This window comes from Oreochromis aureus, linkage group 2 (genome assembly GCF_013358895.1).
Source record: "Oreochromis aureus strain Israel breed Guangdong linkage group 2, ZZ_aureus, whole genome shotgun sequence".
Lineage (NCBI taxonomy): Eukaryota > Metazoa > Chordata > Actinopteri > Cichliformes > Cichlidae > Oreochromis > Oreochromis aureus.
In genome coordinates this window covers 6,880,925-6,902,388 of record NC_052943.1, presented here as the reverse complement: position 1 = coordinate 6,902,388, position 21,464 = coordinate 6,880,925, and the positions used below count along the sequence as shown (strand labels likewise).

At 39.3% G+C, this 21,464-nt stretch overlaps 1 protein-coding gene across 1 annotated transcript; it reads left to right on the top strand.

The window, feature by feature from the left end:
- The first annotated feature begins 14,910 nt into the window (after window positions 1-14,910).
- Window positions 14,911-19,671, top strand: LOC116324635 (D(1) dopamine receptor-like). Its single transcript, XM_039616344.1, has 3 exons — window positions 14,911-15,004; window positions 15,088-15,203; window positions 15,996-19,671. Exon 3 carries the CDS (start codon window positions 16,374-16,376, stop codon window positions 17,484-17,486), a length of 1,113 nt encoding a protein of 370 aa, XP_039472278.1. The 5' UTR covers window positions 14,911-15,004; window positions 15,088-15,203; window positions 15,996-16,373; the 3' UTR covers window positions 17,487-19,671.
- The last annotated feature ends 1,793 nt before the right edge of the window (window positions 19,672-21,464 follow it).

The following is a 21,464-nucleotide window of genomic DNA, read 5'->3' as shown; positions in this document are numbered from 1 at the left end:
TCTATTTTTGTCTCCAGTCTGCTCAACCTGAGCTGTCCCTCTGATGTACTCATTTCTAATCTTGTCCATTGTGATCACTCCCAGTGAAAATCTAAATACCTTCTACTCTGCAACCTCCAGCTCCTAATTCCATCTTTTTGTTTGTGCAGCAGTCTCCAGATCATACATAATAGCAGGTGTCACTACCATCTTGTAAACCTTCCCTTTAATACTTGCTGTCCGCTATATGACAAATCAATTCAATTCAATTTCAATTCAGTTTTATTTATATGGCGCCAAATCACAACAAAAGTCGCCTCAAGGCGCTTTATATTGTACAGTAGATAGCACAATAATAAATACAGAGAAAAACCCAACAATCATATGACCCCCTATGAGCAAGCACTTTGGCGACAGTGGGAAGGAAAAACTCCCTTTTAACAGGAAGAAACCTCCGGCAGAACCAGGCTCAGGGAGGGGCGGGGCCATCTGCTGCGACCGGGTGGGGTGAAAGAAGGAAAACAGGATGAAAGATATGCTGTGGAAGAGAGACAGAGATTAATAACAGATATGATTCGATGCAGAGAGGTCTATTAGCACATAGTGAGTGAGAAAGGTGACTGGAAAGGAAAAACTCAATGCATCATGGGAATCCCCGGCAGCCTACGTCTATTGCAGCATAACTAAGGGAGGATTCAGGGTCACCTGGTCCAGCCCTAACCATATGCTTTAGCAAAAAGGAAAGTTTTAAGCCTAATCTTGAAAGTAGAGATAGTGTCTGTCTCCCGAATCCAAACTGGAAGCTGGTTCTACAGAAGAGGGGCCTGAAAACTGAAGGCTCTGCCTCCCATTCTACTTTTAAATACTCTAGGAACAACAAGTAGGCCTGCAGAGCGAGAGCGAAGTGCTCTAATAGGGTGATATGGTACTACAAGGTCATTAAGATAAGATGGGGCCTGATTATTTAAGACCTTGTATGTGAGGAGCAGGATTTTGAATTCAATTCTGGATTTAACAGGAAGCCAATGAAGGAAGCCAAAACAGGAGAAATATGCTCTCTCTTTCTAGTCCCTGTCAGTACTCTTGCTGCAGCATTTTGGATCAGCTGAAGGCTTTTCAGTGAGTTTTTAGGACATCCTGATAATAAAGAATTACAGTAGTCCAGCCTGGAAGTAATGAATGCATGAACTAGTTTTTCAGCGTCACTCTGAGACAGGATATTTCTAATTTTAGAGATGTTGCGCAAATGGAAGAAAGCAGTCTTACATAGTTGTTTAATATGTGCGTTGAAGGACATGTCCTGGTCAAAAATGACTCCAAGGTTCCTCGCAGCATTACTGGAGGCCAAGGTAATGCCATCCAGAGTAAGAATCTGCTTAGATACCATATTTCTAAGATTTTCAGGGCCGAGTACAATAACCTCAGTTTTATCTGAATTAAGAAGCAGAAACTTAGCGGCCATCCAGGTCTTTATGTCTTTAAGACATTCCTGCAGTTTAACTAATTGGTGTGTGTTACCTGGCTTCATGGATAGATAGAGCTGTGTGTCATCTGCATAGCAGTGAAAATTTATGCTATGTCTTCTAATGATGCTGCCTAAGGGAAGCATGTATAATGTAAATAGAATTGGTCCTAGCACTGAACCCTGTGGAACACCATAATTGACCTTAGTGTGTGAAGAGGACTCTCCATTTACTTGAACAAATTGGAGTCTATTAGATAGATATGATACAAACCACTGCAGCACAGTACCTGTAATACCTACAGCATGTTCTAATCGCTCTAATAGGATATTATGATCAACAGTATCAAACGCAGCACTAAGGTCTAGCAGGACAAGCACAGAGATGAGTCCACTGTCAGAGGCCATAAGAAGATCATTTGTAACCTTCACTAAAGCTGTTTCTGTGCTGTGATGAGCTCTGAAACCTGACTGAAACTCTTCAGATAAGCCATTCCTCTGCAGATGATCTGTTAGCTGTTTGACAACTACTCTTTCAAGGATTTTTGATATGAAAGGAAGGTTGGAGACTCGTCACCCCAGAGACTCGTCTCCACCCATTCAATCCCACCTGCATTCTCTTCTTTACCTCTCTTGTTTCTTTGAATGGTTGACCCCAGGTATTTGAACTCAAATATTCAAGCTGTGAAGTTTGTTTAAATGATGCTCAGTTAGTCGTAAGAGGCCCAAAGTGGGCCAAGAAAATATCTCCCACACCATTACACTACCACCACCAGCCTCAACCATTGATACGAGACAGGATGGATCCATGCTTTCATGTTGTTTATGTGCCTAATTTGGATCCTACCATCTGAAAGTTGGATTTTTCCAATCGTCTACTGTCAACTACTGGTGATTGTGGGTGAACTGTACCCTCAGTTTTCTGTTCTTAGCTAAAAGCAGTGGCACCCAGTCTTCTGTTTATGTAATCCATGTGCTTCAAGGTGGGAAGCAGATGGGCTACAACAGAAGGTATGCAACAAAGTTGTTACTACAGAGTTATGCAGAGGAAAATCTCGGCATAACTGTGCTGTAACAACTGGGTGTTAAATGCTGTTGCTTTCATATCAGCTCGAAGCAGTCTGTAACTCCTTAACTGTTAAAGCGTTACCACCATGTTTATACATAGTCCCCTCTAATTTTTAGACAATTGATTTGTCCACAGTTGGATTATTATAGTGTCTTATTTTTTTAAACGATTTCTTCAACAATTAAGCTGGTTTGGTATTTGCGTATGGAAGCAGTATCGATGCAAGTGAAACAGACCGTACGTGAGCTCCAAAATAATAGGAGTGGCCAAGTCAATCATTCGGTACTTTCTAAGGAAGTCTAAAGAAGACAGCAGGGACTGATGATCACATTTCCATGGTAAAGAAAGAAAAAAACACTTCTCACCATCCAGTCAAGTGAATCACAATCTCCAAAAGAATCATCATTTAAGAAATCAATATGGAAAGATTCGACAAAAAAACAAAAACAAAAAAAGCGCAATCAGCTTCTAAAACAGGACAGGCAGATTTGTCACAGCCAGAAAAATCTTTAGACAGATAATGAGGAGGTCAACCTCCTTTTGTTGTTGAAGGAAAAGAAATGTAATATCCTGCAGTAGCCAAGTCAATTATCTGATTCCAGTTGAGCAAGTTACCTTTTTATTTGTTGAAGAGACAAAACCGAAGACAGAAAGATAGCTGACGACAACTGCAGTATAGGTCTGGTAAAACACTACAAAGCAGGATGTCCAAAAGGGTTTCGTACTTTAGAGTCAGTCATTGTCTAAGAAATAAACTATTAACTTCTGATTAAGTTAATTTAAGCCCTAAGGTAAGTGACGAATTCTTGTCAGCTGCCTTCATGAGTCAGACCCAGATAAGTAGCAGAAAATAGATATGGATAGAACTCATGAAACCTTGAATGACTATTGCAATCTTTCCTGGATCAAACCATATATTGAACAGAAGAATTAGCTGAATTCTCATATCAGCCTGTGATTTGTGGTTATTTCAGACTACTACAGGTTCAGTTTTGTTGCAAGTAGAAATGAGTGACAAAAAACTGCCTTATTATGATGTTATTTTATCATAAGTGGACAAATCAACTGTCATGGCACAATAATTCATCGATTATAGCATTAGCATTCAACATGTACGTTTTTACATTGCATTTGTCACCTCTGTGTTTTTCCTCAAAGCAACAGTCATCAAAGCAAGTTTTAAAATTCAGGAATATCAAATACAATCTTAAAATGACCCTTTGGTGACCTTTTATATAAACACGTCAAACTTATAAGGTAATCCTTTTTTGATATTACAAAGACGCTCAGGCGCTCAGATCATACGGATCACGCTGTCATCGATGGTGCTGGGCCTGCTGTAACAGAGCAGACAGGTAATGTCTGTCTAACTCATTACACTAACCACTATCTCGTTACATTTTCAAGAAGATGGTAGAGAGTAAGTTTTCCCCGCCATCTTTCTGAAAGTGTAATGAGCTTTGAATCTGCCAAATTCAAGGTGAAATGTTGTCTCAACGGAAAGATTCACCTTTTATCAGCACACGATCTTTTCATAAGCTAACCAAGGTTTTCCGAGCTTGCAGTCAGCAGTCTCAAGTTCACCCACAGTAACTTCGCCATCGCAACATAAAGGTCCCGCTCTGAGATGACAGACACAAGTGAATTGTTCCATTAGTAAATACTGTACACACAAACGCAGCATTGGCAATATTTTCCTTTCAGAAACTCTACCACAACAAAGGGGAGAACCAGGTAGACAGATCATGAATGAAGTCATGGGTCAGTGTTAAAAAACCTGCTACAAACCTTTTATTTTCCTCACACTATTGACGCACAATTTGTTTATAAATGGGAACAATGAGTCTCGAAAGCCAACAATTTTTGTATTTCATTTTCATGGTTTTGAAAGACATCTCGAAACACATCCTCACTCTAAATATACCGCTTTAAAGAAGAAACTGCCTGGTGAATGATACAGTGAATATCATCTCAAGATCGACTGTTAGGATTAACGACATTAGAGGCCAGGCATGAGTTTCATCAGATCTATGAGTGCCTAACTATCAATGCTTAAATCCGCTTCCGTTAACAACATTCTGCGGAATTGGGAATTTTGATTGCAAACCAAGAGTGCCGATTTTATGTCGCCCTGCATAAAGATTCCCCTCCTGTGCAAAGAAAGAGCTCTTATGTTCCCCTCAGTGCTCCTCACACTGACACCCGCACAGTCATCTCAATGTTAATTCACTGATGGTGTTAAGACAAAGGCGCCTCATTAACTTCCATGATGAAAGGTGCAAAACGCTGCAGCAGCATCATCACAAAACTTAGATGCAATGAGTCATATCAGGCTGCGGCAGTACAAAGATCTAAAAAGATATGACATGCAACATTTAAAAGATGCTTATTTTGTAGATAAACGTTTTTCGAAAATTAGACCATGTAAATTCTTCAAACTGTGATTTCTTCTTTGATTATATCTTTTGTTATCTTTCTTTTCAACCTCAACTGCTCTCAGATGAATTTGCCAGGACTCGTGCTGTCCAGTATCATATTATGCAATCATTCAGGCATGTTTCATAAACTGTTAATATGTTTCACAACATGCATGTGAGTGCACCATTTGCATGAGATTTTAACTGGTCTTTGTGGCCTCTGTCACAATATATGGACTAAACTACCCGAGGAAGTGAAACTTGAAAAATGTCAGTCAGATTTTCAGTTGACCTGAAAACATACAATGTAATCATGTAAGTGATTAAATAGCTTTGAGTTACAACTTTAATAGTATATCAGAGTCTGACCACATTTGTCTTAGTATCCATGTGATGTGTGGAACATCATGTGGAAGCAATAAAAACAGGAGCAAATTCTTTAAAGCAAGGTTTACTGAACAAAACCTAAAAGTATCAAGGGAAACACTCACTTTATTTAAAAAGTATCCAAAGAGAGGACGGTTCATTTGACATTTCCACGTGCGACTATTAATATTACCATTGTTAACAAAGAAACAAAAGATCCTGTCCCTATTTAGCGCTAGTCTATGAGTTAAAAACAATATTTAATGTTAAAGCTGAAAAGATGAAAAAGGGAATGAAAGGCCAGAACTCATTTCCTACAATGTAGACTTGAGGCTGTCTCCAAAACCAAGTAACTCCCCCATTAAAATGTCAATTTTAATGTGGGAGTTTAACCCTTCATAATGCCAGGATTTGATGAGGTGATTTCCTTTTTTTTTTTTTTTTTTAAATAACTCCCCTATTGGGCCTCTTTAATTTTAAGATTAGGTTTAAAATTAGGTAGCGCTTTATAATAATGTTACACTATAACGCAATATTAAGGTCAGTTCAGTTCAGTTTTATTTGTCATATGCAAGTTAGCACAGGGTCAACATTGCATTGACATGTATTTGACGAGCAGAAGACAAGTCACTCAGCAGTATAGTACAGTAAAAAATATAGTAAAAAACAAAATATTTATAAAATATAGTGAAAAATATAGTAAAAAATGTTAACAGACTAAACATATATGTAAATATATATACAGACTTGTATAAATAGATAAAGAAATCTTAAATAGAAACGTGACCGTTGACATGTATTGAGGGGTGGGAGGAGGCAAATTGGATATTGCACATGGGATAAAGTGGCAGGAGTGAGCATCAGTACAAACTGAGCAGTACAAGATTTTAACCTCCTAAGACCCGAACTTTTCCACGGCATGCATTTTTAATTTCTCTTTGATATTTGGGCTGATTGGGACCTGATGAATGTAAAAACAAAGAATTACCAGATTTTTAACCTAATTTTTGTTTCTAAGAAAAATAAGAGCCACATATGAGGATATTAATTTAAAATTTCGATAGAACAGTAGCAGTATAATGTCCTCGTAAGTGCATATCAGGCCCTTGTAGAGTAAAATTGAGTATTTTGGTCTAAATAACCCAAAATGTGATGTCCACATATGTGGACGCCAGGTCCTAGGAGGTTAAAGTGGCAGTTAGTACAGTATTGCACACAGTAAGGGGTTTTATTTTTATTTATATACTAATACAAATGGGGTGACCAATGCAGAGTGTAGTATGTACCTGTGAAACTGTAGGACAGCTTCTGTGTGCATCTTGTGGTGTGTGTGTTTAAGGGTTGTGGTTGAGGTGTCGAATGGCTTGGTGCTAAAAACTGCTTTTAAGTCTTGTAGTCCAAGCAGACAGACTCCTATAACATCTCCCAGATGTAACAAGGAGAACAACTGATGTGCTGGGTGGCTGTGGTCCTTGATGATGCTGTGTGCTTTATGGGGGCACTGTTGAAGATAGATGTCCTGAATGCCCGGAAGCCTCATGCCAGTGATGTGCTCTGCTGCTTTCACCACCCTCTGTAGTGATTTACGACTGGTGGCAGAGCAGCTTCCATACCAAACTGTAATGCAGCTCGTCAGCAAACTCTCGATCGCACACCTGTAGAAATTTGAGGTGATGTTGGCATTCACGCCAAAATTCCTCAGCCTTCTCAGAAAGTAGAGTCGCTGGCGAACACTGATTCCATTGTCTGTCTGAAGGTATTAGCAAGGTACTGGCAAGTGCTTAACCCTTTCACGCACAGTGGTCACTACAGTGGACAGCTATTCAAAGGCTGTTTTCTTGTATTTGTGTCTGTGTTGATGGCATACTTGCACATAAACCACTACATTGGACACTGATGTGTCACTTCATCAGTTGTCCACCTAAGTGGACATGTAAAAAACTCTTTGAAAAGTACATGTTTTAAAAAAAATTAAGTTCAAAAAATCTTTTTTTCATGCCTAAAGATTAATTAAAATACTTAAGAAAAAAATCAAGATTGAGGTTGTAATAATTCATGCATGAAAGGGTTAATTCATCATAAAGCATTATTCCTCCTTAGTATGCTATTTTATAAATACAGATATATGAATATGACTATGATTATGATTATTACTGGCAGTGATAGCTGTACATGTAACGGTAACAGATGGACAAACATATCTGTGTTTGTAAATGACATACTAAGGAGAAACAATGACACATGCATGATGAATTAAGCACTTGCTAATACCTCACCAATACTGTGACATTAGTGACATGACAGATGGCATATAGTTGGGGGTTGGGGCTGGATAAGCTGGCCCTTAGTAATAACACAATTGACCAGGCTACTGGGGGCTTTCCATGATGCACTGAGTCTTTCTTATTCACTCAACTTTTTTCACTCATATGTGTTCATATACCACTCTGCATTTAATCACTAGTTCTTATTAATCTCTGACTCTCTTTTGCAGCATATCTTTGTCCCGTCTTCCTCCCCTCAGGCAACTGAGTTCCCCGCCTCTCCCTAAACAGCCTTCTTCCTGTTAAAAGGACGCTTTTCCTTCCCACTGTCACCAAAGAACTTGCTCATAGGGGGTCATTTGATTTTGGGGGTTTTCTCTGTTTTCTTTGTATTATTGTAGAGTATTTGCCTTAAAATATAAAGCACCTAGTGGCAATTTATGTTGTGATTTGTCTCTATATGAATAAAATAGAATTTTACTTATTTAATTCAGTCACCATGGTCACAAAGTTGTGTAAATGTTGTTATTAGTTGGTTGAAATCTTGATCCTAGTAATTACCTAATTTCAAGCTATAAAATAGTCAAACCAGAGTAACCAGGTAAACCATAATACACGAACTGTATATTGTTTTTTATGTTTTTTTTTAATTTTTGTAGTACTCAGTAGCTCCTGCACCTTCAGTAAGTGTATTACTATCTCAAACCTCACCTTCGAATCTTCAAATACTGTGTGTAATGTGCAAAAACCAGCGAGACCCTAAATAATTCAGAGTAGTTTCCCCGTGAAAAGTGTGAACCTTATCTACAACCACGTCAGTGGTAAGAGGCAACACCCCCACACATCACGGCCCCTCTTTAACATCTGTTTAAGAAAGTTCCCGTTTAAGAAATTCCTAGTCACACATCTTCTAGTGACACATCGAAGCGACACAGAAACTGTGAGGTCACCGAAAAGTGCTGAGGAATAGTCTGACATAAATATATACATATGTATCATTTGTGTGTGTGTGTGTGTGTGTGTGTGTGTGTGTGTGTGTGTGTGTGTGTGTGTGTGTGTGTGTGTGTGTTAAAACTGTGATGACAGGAGCTAAAGAGAGAAAAAGGAGAAAAAAAAGGAGGGGTGCCCATATCGGTTTCTCTTACTCTTCAAGCATGTACTTCCTTTTACTTGACGAAAGCTGCTACATCTGTATATAACTCTCCCAGTCTCTCTCTCTCTTTCTATATGTATATATATATATATATATATATATATATATATATATATATATATATGTATATAGATAGATAAATATATGTCTATAAATATGTCTATTTATAGACACATTATTTCCTCTCTCTGCCAAGTGAGACACCGCATCACAGTTCTGTCCTAACAATCAGTCATATTTCGGTGTCATTTGCAGTCATCTTATTGGTTACATTTGTTTTTGTCAAAAGACCACCTGCACCAACCAGTGAAATTTAAAATATAGTAACCCTCTGACACAGAGAAACAACTCATGCATTTGATTTCTCACTATGATGTCAGCTTTCTGCTTATGAGTGCTGTGAAAGAAATGAAAATAAAACTGGTTCCTTATACTGGTTATTTACAGATAAATTGCATCACCTCCAGACCACATGAAATACACTGCACCAAGCCTGTGAAGACAGCTATGCTCATTTTGTATTACACAAGTTGTAGCTTTTTTACTCGCTAAACCAAATGCAAGTAAATTCATAAAGTAAATGTATTTACTTTATGATTTTATTGTTTACAAAAGTTGAAAGATAACAATCTGTCTGCAATACTGAGACAGAAGTGAAACTTTGGAGCGCTATTTCAAAGTTTAAAAAGCGCTAAAACTTTTGGCCATACAACAGTATTTTTTTAAACGGTCGCATCTCTATGAAAAAAAAGAAAGAAGTATTTTTATGTAGGTGTGTTTGGGTTTTTCTTCCGCTTTCCCTCCTATAAAATGCATGGGTAGAGGTGCTGATCACGTCAGTGTTACTCTCAACACAGCTGAACGACGCTACTGAGGAAGAGAGAGAAGCCACTGCAGTATGATGAAGTGCGTCCTTGTTCTCGCCTTGTTGCATCTCTGTGTCAGTGCTAAGTCAGACACTAATTTGATTACTGAGATCATACGTGGACTCGAAAGTCTCAGCAAAGTCAACTTCACATACGTAAGTACTCGAAATGTTTATCGCAACTCGTTATTTCACTCGCAGCTCTATGTTACAAAGTGCACCGTGGCTTCGCTGATGTTTATTACAATGTTATAATATTCAGTTCATAGTACAATTAACTGATTTATTTTTCTATTTCTTCAGAATGGTAGTGTGACCATTAAAGTCCCTGCAGGATGTTCATTAAAAATGCCTGTAAGTTAGGCACATTATCACCTCAGATGATAGATGCATTACATTTGTTATGATAAATGAACTATGCCTTATCATTTTACCATTGCAGCGCAATTGTTCAGGTGTGGTCATTAAAGAACTGAAGAAACTTCTCAGCAACGTGACTGTTCACGACGGATCCAAAATCCAAGAACTTCAGGGAAACTTGAATGCTCTGGCACATCATCACAATGATACCAACGTAAGACAACCAAAACAACTCTTAACAAGATCTGTTTAGATCTGCTTGTTTATGTCAACATCTTCATCCAGATGACATGCAACATAATACCTTCTTTTTTCCTTTTCCAGAATCACAGTTGCTGTGTGAAATCTGCAAACATGTCCAATCAAACCTTTCGTCTGTACAAAAACTTCTTCAAGAAGCTAAACACCAGAGTTTGAAAATCAAAACCTGATTTCACTTACATGCAGGGCAACTTTTAACATAAAATGACGGCAACTTGAAATATATATGAAATATAGTCTAAATTATCCGAACACATCAAGGTACTTTCAAATAATATTAAAATCTTGAAAAGCACAACAACAGCACCTCAAGTAACGTTAGCTTGGATCCAGGAAGTGTTCCTTCCTAATAACCCTTGATGTATTAAGTTTCCAAATTTAAAATTCTGAATATTCAAAAAAAAAAAAAGTAGTTTCCATATATTTATGTATTTATTTCATCATATTTATATCTATTTATTTAAAATGTACTGTTTTGTATGCAACTGAAGACCTTACCTCCCAGTGATACTGTTGTAATATTCACCATGTGAAAATAGTAAAGGGAAAGGACTGCGCTACTGTCTTCAGTAAATTAACTTGACTATACTTTATTGTCTATTTATTTATTTATTTATTGAACTAATTAGTTTGTTTAAAAGACTTTATTTAAAATGTGGTAACAGTTGACTATGTAACACTGTTTGCTGTTTTGCCTCTTCTTTTCTTTTCTTTTTTTTTTTAAATTAAGCACTCAGGTTTGTGGTTTTCCTTGAACTAATAGTGAAAACTTTGTGGAATAAAGAATTTGGAAACAAAGACTTTTCTTTCTGAGATTTACAGCCTCCAGCTGAGAGTGTTTTTCTGAAAACTTTGCTGTGGCCCTCTCTTCTTTTATAAAAAAAAAAATATTGAGAGAAATAATACTGTGGTTGAACATTGAGATGTATGCTGCAGTGTCTAGTTTTACATCATGATGCCAGAGTTGTCTCGCTGTTGCAATGCTTGAACAGTCACAGCGATATAGAGGTAGTTCTAACTGGTTTGGTTTGGTTTTAACTTGACATTGTAGTTTTTAATGATAACACTTAAACTAAAGATCGGTCAGAGACTACCTAAAACCTGTTTGTTAAAGCATCACAATGAAAGTCCAATTTGGAGTGCATATCACGCAGCATACTCATTGCCATGATATTAGTCATTGAAGTGTAGGGTCATTGTTAAAATGACAGTGTTACCTGTCACGAAGTCTGGTAACGAAATCCAAAGAGATGTGGGACCATGGCCGCCCAGCAGCAGTTAAAGGTTTTAGGAGTGCTGCAGATGGAGTGTGGGCAGTCTTATTCTGGGCACACATGGTGCACTCACCGATGTACTCCCAGAGGTCTCTAAATTAGGCCATAAGTGCCACTGCAAAAAAACGAATGGTCTGCTGGACCCCAGACAGTTATGTGGACCTCCTCTGGGATCAGGTTTGTTTTTCTGTGCAGATTGGATGAGGGTCTCGACCTCCCAGGTAAGGGACCCAATGACACATGAGGAAAGTAAGATCACTTCATCTTCCACAGGGGCATCTAGGGGAGCAAAGTGCCGGAGTCTTGTTTGTTACTGTGATCTGATTTAGACTGCGGTAATCTATGCAGGAATGGAGTGTTTTATCTTTTTTCTCTACAAAGAAAAATCCAGTGGCCAAAGGAGAAGAAGGTGGGCGAATGATACCTGCTTTCGTGGATGCATTTTTCCATGGTTGTAGAGATAACCAGTGGGGGGAGGAACACCAGGTAGGGCATCCATGGCACAGTTGTATGATCTGTGGGGAGGCAAAGAAAGAGAAAGGTCTTTGCATAAAACCTTTGCATTTGGGGTTTTCAGACTGAGAGCAGATCAAGCCGATCTTTAGTTACTAACTAAGAAAAGCTTCTTTGAGTGCTTTTCCTCCCAGCATCTCTCCTCAGCCAGTATCCAGAAATTGACTGAATAATCAGCCACACTAAGTTTACAGATTGAGCTGCATCAGCGCTGGTTCCCTTAACAAAAATACATTTGAACTTATTCAGTAATTCTACATAAGTCAACTCTTCTCTGGCCTGTGCTCATAATAAAGCTCTGCCTTGCTTCAGATTAGTTACGAGCGCAATCTAATCAGAGGCATACGTTAACTGTTTAAATACCAGCATACATTGTATTAGAAAGCCCTAGGCCTTTTCTAACTCATTCGTGAAAGGCTCTGGTGGGGATAATGCTCATTCTGGAGGCTCAGGGGGGCTGTGAGGTGTCAGCGGAGAGGGAAAGGTTGGTGAAGTGGGCAGAGAGAATTAGGAGGGCCCGCTCAGGAAACGGCAGAGGTGTATGGTGTAGAAGCAGCAACGGGAGTGGTGAGAGGAATTGAGGAAACAGGTGGATTCTGACCAAACCACAAGGAAAGGCATCCAGTCAAAATTAAAACGCCTTCTGCTGTGGAAACCCATTGGGATCATTAGTAATACTACATCTTTAGGTATTAGTCAAACTATACACACAGTATAGTTGATCGCTATGTTTTATGTATTGTACACTACAGCAGTTACATTCTGATGGCATCTGCATGTATAACACTTAAGACGCAATTTTACACTTTATAAAAATTAATTAATGATTAATTTTTTTTATTTTATCAAAACTCTTAATGCTATTTACTTAGCATTTTGTATTACAAAGTTGTAATAAAGGTTTATTGCTGATCAGTGAGCCAGTTCTCATTGCCAGGTCCTTAGATAATACCACTGTGTCAAAAGCTACTGGTTTGTCACAGAAACCCACAGCCCGTACCACTGATCCTGTGACGCATGTATAGGTTCAAATGTGTAGTCTGGCTTACCATATTATAATTTAAGCACAATCTTTTCCAAAACCTAACCAAGTTCTTTTGGTGTAACTCAACCACTCAGAAAGTGAAACCACCCATTCAACCTTTTTATAACAACTGAAATAATGATCATAAATGCATCACAGAGTACATTTTTACCATATAACCCTGGTTTAACCATGTCAGTGTTAAACCAATTGTTAAGCAATCCGTAAAGCTACTTTAGGCTACTCTTGCCACAAAGAGTTGCCACATTTATTAATTAAATTTTATTTATCCTCATCTTAGAATCAGTCTCATAATCCCTCTTGTAATATAAGTGTAAGAAAAAAAAATATTGCAAGTACAGACACTAAAAGACTGTAATTAAGAAGAGTGGGAAGGGATGTGTTGGAGGATAGAAGATGCAGAAAGTTCCCCACCCCCATTTAACTCGGTGAAAGGCATAGTGGGAAAAGCATGACAGAAGTGCGTCTTTTTTTAAACTTCCTTTAGAGCAGTAAAAGTTAACAAGCTTGCATGGCAGGGCACAAAACACGCATGCACAGGAATGAAGTTGCACAGACAGGCATGTCTGATAAACATGCAGGGCTGTATCACACATGCACTCACACTAACACACAGGAGAGTGATAAAGGGCTGGGGGTTTTTGGCTTCCTAAAATTTCAGGCTTTTTGTTTTTTGTTGTTTTATTTTATTTTTGCTTTTAGCCATCTTACTTATCCCTTTTGCATATTTTGTGGGTCATCACCAAGCAAAAAAAAAAAAGAAAAGAAAAGAAAGAAAGAAAAAGAAACAAAACACTCTAGAGCCTTCTCATGACTTCAAAAAAAGCTCACAACTTTAAAAAGACTTTAACCCAATATCTCATGATTGAAAACCACATTCTCTTAGGTTCCCACAAGAGCACATCAAGATTGAGAAAAGAAGATCTACAGATGACTTCTGCTTATCTAGTATCACACATTTTTAGTCACATCATGTTTCCTGAAGAGTAACTTACCCAGTGACTCATTATATTGCTAGAAAAGATAAGTAAGATAAAGAGGTTATCGTGGCACTCGTCACGTGTGGGAAATCACACAGCACAGTCAGCAGCAACCTTGGAGTGGCATCCATGTCTTTGAAGTATACATGAGTTAGAAGAGTAGCAGGTGCACCTTTGAACACAGAAAACCAACAGAGGAGGATGCAGAGAGAGAGAAATATAGGCAACAGTGCACCTCAACTTGTCTATTTATTCTCTGACCCTTTCAACTCTTACCCCTGCCTGTTGTGTCTTTAATGTCCTGGCAGCCAGGCAGAGAGCCTGAGCCGCAAAAGAGATGAGAAAGGACCAAAGGAATACGCTTACAATATCCTAATCAAAATGATTTGTTTTTAAATTAAGCACCCGTGAACTGATACTAATATATGGATAATCATAGATAATAGAGGAAAGAAAGGACCTCAGAATTTGATTAATCTACATCGATTTGGGGTGAGTTTAAACAAAAATGGATATACTTTAAAAGCAAATACACAACTAACATACTTCTTTATCTTAATGTGACGAAAGAATGCAGAAAAAAAATCCTTATCAGGATGCTGCGCCCGCATTTCTTTTCTTTCTCCAACAGGTGGCCTCAGCGACCCAATGTACTTGAACGGACCTTGCAATTATTTTATAATCTACCCCTTCATTTCAATAAACTTCACCAGATATAAATAAGACTCTGGAAAATAACTACAGCAAGGCTTAACGGTGAACGGGATGCGTGATGATTTTCTCGTGAAACCTGTTGTGTCATAAAGCAGTGACCGAGATCGGTCGCCAAAGGGCCACAGTCACGCGCTTTCATTCCCATCGCACTTACTCCTGAATGGGACAACGTCAGAGCGCCGGTGTGGAAGCGAGCCAGAGGTCTTCGGGATTTGGCCGCAGATGCGCACTGTGGCTGCAGGAGGACGCAGCGAGAGCGCTGAGTGACATTTGAATCCGGTGGTGTGTATTATTAAATCACAGCAACAGTCAGCGAGCTGGCTTCCAGGGAGGACACAGGACTGTGCATTTATTTGTGTTTGCAGGAAATGGGGTCTGGATGCTCTTTGGAGGGACTTTACACTGGGAAGTTCGGATGGAAGCGGTGGGACGTTTGTTTTTAGATGTGGTATCAAGCTGCAGCTGACCGCACACTTTATCTGTAAGTAAGAAGTGAATTTGGTGATAAAACAGTAAAATAGAGAAACCGCAAGCACAGTATGTATATATATGTAGGAGGATGTGACTCTTGTTTTGAGTCACGTCTTAATAATTACAGCCCGCTCACGGGAAAATCCTGCTCTGACAGCTCCAGCCAGTGAGTGTGTTATTCTAAATCGGATCATTGGCAATACAAATTACATCTGTACGAGGGTTTATTGGGGCCACTGCAAAAAATAAAAATAAACTAATAAATTTAGTGGACACACAGGAAGATGGGAATAGTAATTAGCACACTGATTAAATAATAGTAAATAATACTTTACAATTATATTTATGCAAATAGGCCTTTCCTTAATTCAGCCCAGATTTACCACATTATGAGAGGCATCCGAATTTTACAAATACATAACTATAACTGGAAACTATTCAAAAGGAGACTGATTTTGATGAGGTGAAATTTGGGGCATCAGGAGCTACAAAGAGATATGCAAAGGTATGATTGGTTATTATTGTCCAAACTGCGCTCTATCATGGGCCATTTAATGGTGCTTGGGGTGTGATGAGGCTGAATGAGCCCCTTCCCCCAATTCTTTTTACCTTTTACTTACAACAGCCCTGATATTCTTTTGCGTAATCAGCTATATTAACAATCAGAGCTATTATATAAACCACAACACAACAAACCACAAAAAAGATATATAACATTTAGAAAATCATGCGTATTTATGATTACTTTTATCTTACACAATATTGAATTTTTCTAGACTAATTCGTTTCTTTTAATCCCCAGGGCTACTGATGTGTTCTGTAAGCAGACAGAGGATTCCTGAGATTACATTGGGTTTGGGGCTAAAACAGAACAAGCAGAAGAGAATCAGTGACTACACCACTGCACTGAGGAATTAAGGTACAACTACCTCTTCATCAGTGCAGCTCAGATGATGTCAAATCTATTTTACAAGGTCAGAGGGCAAATGTCTGTCCCAGAGAGCATTTGCCTAAAATGTCTCATCTTTCATCATTTATCAGAAGATAAATTGATGGAGACTTTTTGCAGTGATGGAGAACAGGAGCCTCATAGAAACTAGTGGATAAAATGTAGCAAGACTCTTCAGTATGACATAAGCACAGAACCCCCTCCTCCCCAAGCACACACTCACTTTCAGGGATGGATCCCATGAACTTTACAACTGTCATCGACAATGGGTTTGTGGACGAGGCGCCATCGAGTCGTGTCCTAACTGGTTGTTTTCTCTCGCTGCTCATCCTCACCACCTTGCTGGGAAACACTCTGGTTTGCGCGGCCGTCACCAAGTTTCGCCATCTGCGTTCTAAAGTGACCAACTTTTTTGTGATCTCGCTGGCCGTGTCCGACCTATTGGTTGCCATCTTGGTGATGCCCTGGAAAGCAGTGACGGAGATCGCCGGATTCTGGCCGTTTGGCTCTTTCTGCGATACCTGGGTGGCTTTTGACATTATGTGCTCCACGGCCTCAATTTTGAACCTTTGCGTCATAAGCCTGGACCGCTATTGGGCCATCTCCAGTCCTTTCCGCTATGAGAGGAAGATGACACCCACAGTGGCCTATATTATGATCAGTGTGGCCTGGACGCTGTCTGTCCTCATTTCCTTCATTCCAGTGCAGCTCAACTGGCATAAAGCCCAAACCAAATCTTACACTGCTCTTACTGGGTCCTCTGTTTCACCGGCATCAAACGCTACATCTTACCCAGAGAACTGTGACTCAAGCCTGAATAGGACCTACGCCATCTCCACCTCTCTTATAAGCTTTTACATCCCTGTGGTCATCATGGTGGCCACCTACACACAGATTTACCGCATTGCCCACAGACAAATCAGGAGGATCTCTGCTCTAGAGCGGGCAGCCGAAAGTGCCAAAAACAGACACGACAGCATGGGCAGAGGTTCCAGCATTGCAGACTCAGAGAGCTCCTTCAGGTTGACATTCAAGAGGGAGACAAAGGTGCTGAAGACGCTGTCAGTTATAATGGGGGTGTTTGTGTGTTGCTGGCTCCCATTTTTCATCCTCAACTGCATGGTGCCCTTCTGCGAGCAGTCGAGCGGAGGGGAGGCTTTCCCCTGCATCAGCCCCACCACGTTTGATGTGTTCGTGTGGTTCGGCTGGGCTAATTCCTCCCTAAACCCCATCATCTATGCCTTCAATGCGGATTTCCGGAAGGCCTTCTCCATCCTGCTGGGATGCCACAGACTGTATCCAGGAGGCCACGACATAGAGACGGCCAGTCTAAACAAGAAATGACTCACAGCTCTCTCACAGCACTGACTCATCCCTTAATTCTTAAAACAGTCCAAGAGGTCCTGTTGCAGCCGGTCTGATTGACTTGAAATGCAAAGACTGCTTTCGTGCGCTAACTCTTATTTTGACTGAAGGGTACGACGACCCCACATGCACCCATGTTTGCATTAGGTGAATGGTCTGCCTTTGTGATGTCTACCATAGCGGGCTTGCTGTGCTCGCCATTGTCCCTACACTGTCTTCAGAACGGAGAAGCTCCCGATAGAGGAGAGAGGATTTGGGATTGAGATTAAAATCCGCCGCTGTAGCAACAGGGATCTGGGAGAGCAGCGGTGCTGACAAGCTCTTGGGATAGATAATCCCATGACTGGGCAGCACACACCCTAATGATGTCAGACACTGCTCTCTTCTATATCATCAAACACACACACACAAACAAACACTGTCAAAACATGCTCCCCAAAATACCATGTAGCACCCAGCATGCACACTACAACAACAAATTCCATGACAGCACACAGAAACACTGTTAGTCTTTACACTGACATTTCAGGACCTGCAAAGACTCCAGCAGTAAAGCATCAAGCCAAATTATGTTGAACATATGTACAGGTAAAGTACATCCACAAGTGACTTAATATTACAGCTAGAATGAAAAGTGAATAGATTCAAGTGTAAAAGGAAATCCCTGAGAAGTGGAGACGTAAAAATGTGATCTGAATCCGTATAGGATGCAGAGATGGGGAAAAACAAGCCGACTGCCTCGTTACTGATTGAAATGTTATTTATAAATCATCCACATTTGGAATCATTATAACTTTAAACCAAATTTACAAACTTGTGACCTCAGAAATGACACCAGTCAGTGACAACATTAAAACCATTCGCCTAATATTGTGTAACACTTTGGGCCCTGTGGGTTGTGAGTTGGGGCAACGGTGGATTGCATCCTGGAGATGCTCGACTGAAGATCTGCTAAGTTCGGAGGCCAGGTCAGTGCCTCGGGCTCTTCTTGTGTCGAGTCATCACTGAGCAGTTTTGCAGGGTGGAGGGGTGCCTTGACCTGCTGTATTCAGGGAATAAATTGCCACTGGATTGTGTTTGTTCTGCCGCTATGTTCATGTGGGAGGAATATGTCAAAGTAACATCTAGATAAGTGTTTGAGCCCAAAGTTTCCCTGCAGAGCATTCCATTTTTACCAGATAAAGAATGTTATTCATTTTACCTGTTTGTGGTTTTAATGTTGTATCCAATTGCCTGATTTGTCCAGTGCTTGAAAGTGTTTATTGGCAGAAGACAGTATTGTACCTGCTATGGATGGGATTATTATGGGATTATGGGTTCTTTATGTGAAAATTGAAATGGGTTGGTGTAATGTTGTTTTATGTTCCTGTGAAATTTAACAGAAATACAGTGTCAACTGGTGACACTTCTGTTGTGCCATAAATTGCATAGTGAAAGCACATCTAAATGACAATTGTGTCATTTTTTGTGACTGTTATTTAAAATGGGTCTTGTTCTCACTGATTTTGTCACTGTTGTTATTGGTTTGGATACATTACTGAATTTCTCAGTGAACTCCAACAAGGCAATAAACACAAGATGCCAGACAATCAGCCAGCCTACAGTTTAGAGCATTACAACTACTGCTTTTCTGAGTTAAACCTAACAAGACGGACAATGCAAAAAAGCAACTTGTGGCACAAGACGGGCAACGGGACTCACATACAAAATATAAGTTAGAAAGAAACAGAGGGACACCATAATTTGTAAGAATTAATTAAAAACCACACAACTCTATTGGGAAATAAAAGTCCACTTATCAGCTATGCTACTTCACTTGAAACATAAATGAATTTTGGTGTAATAAAGATGCCTTTTAAAAAAAACTTATTACATCATACCATTCAAGTTGCTAGTTTGACACGAAATGCATTAGACCACAGTTTAAATTGTGCTTTAGACTGATTTTTACATTTATTTACGGCTGTACTTAAACTCTGCAAATTTAATAATATGTTTTCTATATCAAATGTATCTTTTCATTTCCAATAAAGCCCCCCAAAAATAAAAAATCAGTAATCATCAGAAGAATTTTGCTCATAAAAGATGAATAAACAAGACAAATCTTAATTATTATTATCTGTATTATTTTAGTGAGGCCACTATGTTCCCATATAATGAATAAAAAATGGCCCATGTTTTGGAAAATTAGCTGTCTTGTCTGGTTTTCTGTCTGGAAATCTTTCATCAGTAGCAGAACTCCAGGAAGTAATAAAATAGTCCTGCACGTATTGCAATGTAAAATAAACACTTTTTATACCGCAAATCAGAATTAACTTTAGAAGTGCTGGTAAATATTCTTTTTAGCTTTGGAGAAAGTTAGCATTTGCCACTGCTTCCAATCTTTATGCTAAGTGAATTTTTCTCTTTGTGTAGGCCAAAGCTATAGTATTTAACGACTGACTTAGTTTGCTAATGAGCTTTAGCTTCTTGTTTTTTTTTTTAGCTAATTACCTCTGGAAGTATTAGTAAATTTTGATTTTAGCTTTGAAAAAACCCCAAACTTTAAACAAAGCTAGTTAGCATTTTTACACTGCTTCCAATCACTGTGCTAATAATTGTGTTTCTGTAGGCTTTAGCCACTATTGCATTCAACATTAGCTTAATTTTTCAGGCCCAGGGGTTGCCACTTGGGTGACAGGCACAAATTCAGCTGTCAGATATGAGTGGTGTTAACCATTAAATCTTAGGCTACGTTCACACTGCAGGTGAAAGCACATCAAATCCGACTTTTTTGACCCTATGCCACCCATATCCGATCATGGTATGACAGTTTGAACAGCACAAATCCGATATTTTCAAATCCGACCAAGGTCACTTTCGTATGTGGTACTGAATGCGATACATATCTGATGTTTTAGAAAGCGACTGCTGTTTGAATGGTCATGTCGCATTAAATCCGTCTTTTACCTTACTGACACAAGACAGATGCCAATTATCAGCACCGGAGAAGACATTGTGAAGGCTTCCTGGCCATCCAGTGTAGATGTTAGTGAAACTGTTGGGAAGACAACGTTGGAGAAACGTCAACATTTTATTTGTACTGTATAACCTGCAGATTCTGACAGAAATCTGCAACTATCCTTTGAAGCACCGCTCCTCTCTAAAACAGCAATAAGGATAATTATTAGGCCATATGTAAATAACAAAATAAGTTTATAACTTAAAGCAAAATTGGGAAACGTAAAGTCCGAAACAAGTTTTTATATTAAGGGCCATCAGTCAAACAATACTGTTTGGTCTGGGTCTAAACAGAACGTGTTGTGTGTGACGTCTTCTTTTGCGCATGCGTGTCACATTTTATTTGTAGTGTGAACAACCAGACAAAAAATCGGATTTGATCAAAAAATCGGAATTGAGCATTAAGACCTGCAGTGTGAATGTAGACGTAGTCTTGGCACGATCAATCATGACTGACAGATGTTGTGGCCAAAACTGTGAAAATAAGACCCAGCAAATATCAGAGACATAACAAGATAAAGAACATCATCATCAACAACTATTGCTAATCTGTTAGCCAGAGTGAGAATTCATGACAAGCAAAAGCTGTAAGTGTGTGTGAGAGTGAATATGCTGGTGTTATATCGGTCTTACTACTGCATACATGTTATGTTACATTTAGAACTGTATAAAGCCATCAGAAGAAACAGCTGTGCAGTGTCTGCTTCAGCCATGTGGAAGCATCAGTGCAGATGTTAATAAATGTGTATTTGTCCATTTTCATGAAATCCACAGGGTGTGTGTGTGTGTGTGTGTGTGTGTGTGTGTGTGTGTGTGTGTGTGTGTGTGTGTGTGTGTGTGTGTGAGAGATAAAGACAGAGAGAGTGGCTGCACAGCCTTGACCTCCACACATCAAATTACCTAAAGCCAATTTCACACCAGCATCCAAAGAGCAAAACCTAATGGGATCAGCTGTGT

Bases quoted from the DNA above. Each gene is read 5' to 3' on its own strand.
- LOC116324635 (XM_039616344.1), top strand. From the start codon at position 16,374: ATGGATCCCATGAACTTTACAACTGTCATCGACAATGGGTTTGTGGAC.